This window comes from Propithecus coquereli, unplaced genomic scaffold, assembly GCF_000956105.1.
Source record: "Propithecus coquereli isolate 6110/MARCELLA unplaced genomic scaffold, Pcoq_1.0 Scaffold567, whole genome shotgun sequence".
In the NCBI taxonomy this organism is placed as follows: domain Eukaryota; kingdom Metazoa; phylum Chordata; class Mammalia; order Primates; family Indriidae; genus Propithecus; species Propithecus coquereli.
In genome coordinates, this window is record NW_012151585.1 from 604,671 (window position 1) to 609,025 (window position 4,355).

A 4,355-nucleotide genomic window follows, 5' to 3' on the forward strand; every position below is an offset into this window, starting at 1 on the left:
AGTTTGAGGTTGCTGTGAGCTAGGCTGACGCCACGGCACTCTAGTTCGGGCAACACAGTGAGATTTTGTCTCAAAAAAAAAAAAAAAAAGATATCAGAAAATCTAATCCAACAGTGTATGAAGAAGATAACATTCTACAATCATGTTGAATTTATCTGGGTACACAAGAATTATTTTATATTAGAAAATCCATAAAGTAACTCACCATAATAACAGATTTCAGTAAAAATAGATTTCAGAAAGATGTCTATGGCCACACCACCCTGAACTCACCCAATCTCAGAAGCTAAGCAGGGATGGGCCTGGTTAGTACTTAGATGAGAGAAAAAGTATTTCAGGTGCCTAAGATATAAGGTTAATATACAAGTCAGTTGCATTCCTATACACTAACAGCAAACAACTAGAAAAATGCAATTTAAGAGAAGACAACAGTTATCATCAGAGAACATCAAGAACCTTGTAATATTAATCAATCTTATAATATATTCAAGACCTCTATAGAGAAAATAATAAAGCTTTACTAAAAGATGTCAAAGAGCTAAGTAAATGGAGAAAGGTACATGTTCATGGATAGAAAGACAGTATTGTAAAGCTGTCATGATCAAAAAAGTCTAAAAGATGTATGTATCTCTGATATACAACAAATGTGGCATGTCAGATCATGTGAAAAGATGGAACTGTTGACTAAATGGTTATCTGGGAAATAATGGAAAAAGATGAACTGAATCTCACCCTTACATTGTAACAAAAATCAACTTCAGATAAAGGTCTTACAGTAAGTATTAAGTCTGACTTTTTGTTAAACAATAAGTTAATAATTCTAAGTAAAACATATAGATGAGTGTCTTTAAGACCTTAAGATTTTAAGACACGAGAAATCACTGAGGCATTTGAGTATATTAAAATACTTTTGTTCATTAAGAGAATTTTTCACTCTGGGAGGCCGAGGCAGGCGGATTGTGAGTGAGACTCTGTCTCAAAAAAAAAACAAAAGACAAAAAAAACTTTTTGCTCATTAAAAGAAATTTAAAGAAAGTAAAAAGACAATGTATAAACTTAGAGAAGGTAATCATAATACCTACACCTAAAAAAGGATTATTTTATCACAATTAAAACTAATAATTAAAAAAGAATACATAAAGACCTTCTGAACAACAAATAGAGACAAAAATAATCCAGTGGGAAAATGTGCAAGAGTCATGAACGAGAATTTCACACAAGAAACATATATGGCCAGGCATATGAAAACCATAATCAACATTATTGCTAATCAGGGAAATGCAAATCAAAACCACAATGAGATGCCATTTTATATTCATTCCATTAGCAAAAATGAAAAGATCTGATAATATCAACTGTTGAAGAAGATGTAGATCCACGGTATCTCTTTTACATTGCTGCTGGAAGTATAAATTGGCACAAACACTTTGGAAAACAGTTTGGCCTTACCTCCTAAAGATAAACCATCACATACCCTATAACCCAGTAATTCTACTTCTAGGAAATATTCAAGAGAAATTCTTGCAAATGTACAATAGGAAACATGCATGAGACTATTCCAATAGTAAAAACTTGGAACAACCCAAACTTATTGAATGAATAACTGTGGTATATTCACATGACAGAATGTTATACAGACTAGTTAAAACAAATGAACCCCCACAACATGAAACAATATAGATAAACCTTAGCAATATAATACTAAGTAAAAAAAAAAAAAAAAAAGTCCCAGAAAGTTACATATATCATTATATTCTTTCTATACAATTAAAAACATGTAAAATATATGTATATAAATGTGTACAGAGAGAGAAAGAAAGAAACACTGACTTAAGAATACTTAAAAATGCAATAAAATTTTATTAAGAGGAAAGCAAGGGACTCAGAACCCAGGAGACTTGCTGACGGCTGTCTAAGCAGGGGATGGATTGGTGGGTTTTCCATATAGTTAGACATAAGTTTTTGTCAAGATTCTACCTTTTTGTTTAGGGCAGCAGTACTGTATTAATAAAATCAGGCCACGCAATAAAAAGAGGGTGTTGTGTACCAAGGATTATAACTAATCCAAATCTGTGAGGTCCAAAAAGGGCAGAACAAAAAGAAAAAATAGGACAGTAGACTTAAATTTAACATATCTGTATAAGTAATTACATTAAGTAATTTCAGACAAGTTTTTAAAAATCCAACTATATGTGGTTTGCAAGAGATATATCTAAATAAGAAAACAAAAATGGGAATGAAAGAAGATAAGTCCATAGAAATACCACACAAAAGCTTCTATAGTTACATTCATATCACAAAACAGACTTTAAAAAGTAATTAATATTAATACTAGAGGTAAGGGACAGTTCATAATGATAGTTTAGTTCACCAGGAAGATGAGTTTTAAATTTGAATGTACCTTGTACCTAATAACATAGCTTTAAAATATATACAGCAAAATGTTGATACAATTATTAGGAGAAAGGAACTAATTTACAACCAAAGTCAGAAAGTTTGAACAACAGAACTAGTTATAGAACACTGCACTCAGTAACTGTAGCAAACACATTCTCTTCAATCGCATGGAACATGAGCAAAACCTGACCACATACCAGGACATAAAATAAATTTGAAAGGACTGAAATTATGCCAAGTATCAATATGTTGTCTGACTCCAAGACAATTATGCTAGAAAAACAATGAGTAGAAAAACTGCCATGTGTTTATGAATTTAAGAAATATGCTCTCAACTAATCCATAAGTCAAAAAAGATAAAATGAAAATAAAAATGTTTATAACTTAATAATGAAGATAACACATATCAAAAGCGGTGAGATTCAGCTGAAGCAGTACTTAGAGTGAAATGTGTAGCTTCAAAATGCACATACTAGAAAAGCTGAAAGATAATAAGCTAAGCAATTCCCAGGGAAGTCTAATGTGGCAAAACAGCTGCAGGTTGGTGGAGTGAGGTGCAGGGGATAAAAAGCGAGTTGCCTGCAGCGGCTGGGTTTGGCTGGGTCAGTTCATCTAGGGAGGACCCGGGGTGCTGGGGAAGGTCCACCAGGGCCAGAGGGAGCCCTGGGCAGGGAGAGCTGGAGGGCGAGGACGTGCAGGGCCAGGCAGGAGAGAGGTGGCCCGGGGATAGGGCGCAGGTCCCGCTCACCCTGCTGCCCCCACTGCCGCAGGGAGAATGCGGAGAACATGTACTACTTCTCCGAGCTGGCCCTGACCCTCAACGAGCTTGAGGAGGGTGTGGCGCCCACTGACAGCCGCCTGCGGCCCGACCAGCGGTTGATGGAAAAGGGCCGCTGGGACGAGGCCAACGCCGAGAAGCAGCGGCTGGAGGAGAAGCAGCGCTCGTCGCTGCGCCAGCGGCTGGAGACCTGCGCACCCAGCAGCCGCTGCAGCACAGAAGAAGGTGAGGCCGGCGCAGAGGGTGCCCGGGGCTGGGAGGGGTGTTTCCGCCGGGACAGGGGCGGGGTCCCAGGGAGAGGGACCGCCACCCACCCACCGCCCGCTGTGCCCGCCCAGCAGAGAAGGAAGCAGACACGTACTTGCCACTGTGGTTCGAGAAGAGGCGGGACCCGCTGACGGGGGAGATGGCCTGCATATACAAGGGCGGCTACTGGGAGGCCAAGGAGAGGCAAGACTGGCACATGTGCCCCAACATCTTCTGAGCGCCGCCCCTGCAGCAAATATAGGCGCCTGCACAGCCGGGTCCACTTTTTCTTTAACGCACTCAACTTAGTACTGAATGGCCCTTCTCCGACCACCCCTCTCTTTCCTTTTTTTTTTTTTTTTTTTTTTTTTTTTTTTTTTTAAACACTTTTTCTGGGCTCCCGCCTTGGAAGGAGGAAGGGCTGACCCGGTTTCTCTCCAGCCCCCAGGTGCACCAGGTCACCCATGACCCTTCGTTATGGATTTGGGCCCCATCAGAACCCCAGCTCCCAATCACCAAAACTCAGGCCTGCTGGCCCGAGCCATGGGCTGCCCAAGCCACCAGCCGCCAACCCAGGGAGGAACTAGCCCCTCCTAGGGGGCCTCTTTTGACTTTTTTTAGAAAAATGATCTTCATTTCTTTCCAGCCTTGATGTTTAGTAAATATTTTTAGAACACCACTTAGCCGACAGCTTTCCAAGTGTGCTTTCTTGCCACAAAAGTGTCCTGGCAAGAAGCCCTTCTTTTTAAGACATCAGGAAGCCAGACCCATTTGAGTTGGGAGCATTTTGTAGCTCAATATAGCCAGGCCCTGACTGTATCTGAGCTGCCCACCCCCAGGAGCCCAGGGCCCCACAAAGACCAGAACAGAAGGTGGGCTGCCCTGGCCCAGCAGAGCACAAGGAGTTTCTGGATCTACAGCCCACTGATGGGGA

The 4,355-nt window shown here is 40.7% G+C and overlaps 1 protein-coding gene across 1 annotated transcript in view; it reads left to right on the plus strand.

Moving 5' to 3' along the window:
• OSBP2 (oxysterol binding protein 2) overlaps window positions 1-3,659 on the plus strand; it is an 88,803-nt gene extending 85,144 nt beyond the window's left edge. The window contains exons 12-13 of the mRNA XM_012657967.1: window positions 3,168-3,400; window positions 3,514-3,659. Of these exons, the coding sequence (XP_012513421.1) occupies window positions 3,168-3,400; window positions 3,514-3,659 (379 nt within the window). The remainder of the gene's footprint in view (window positions 1-3,167; window positions 3,401-3,513) is intronic.
• The last annotated feature ends 696 nt before the right edge of the window (window positions 3,660-4,355 follow it).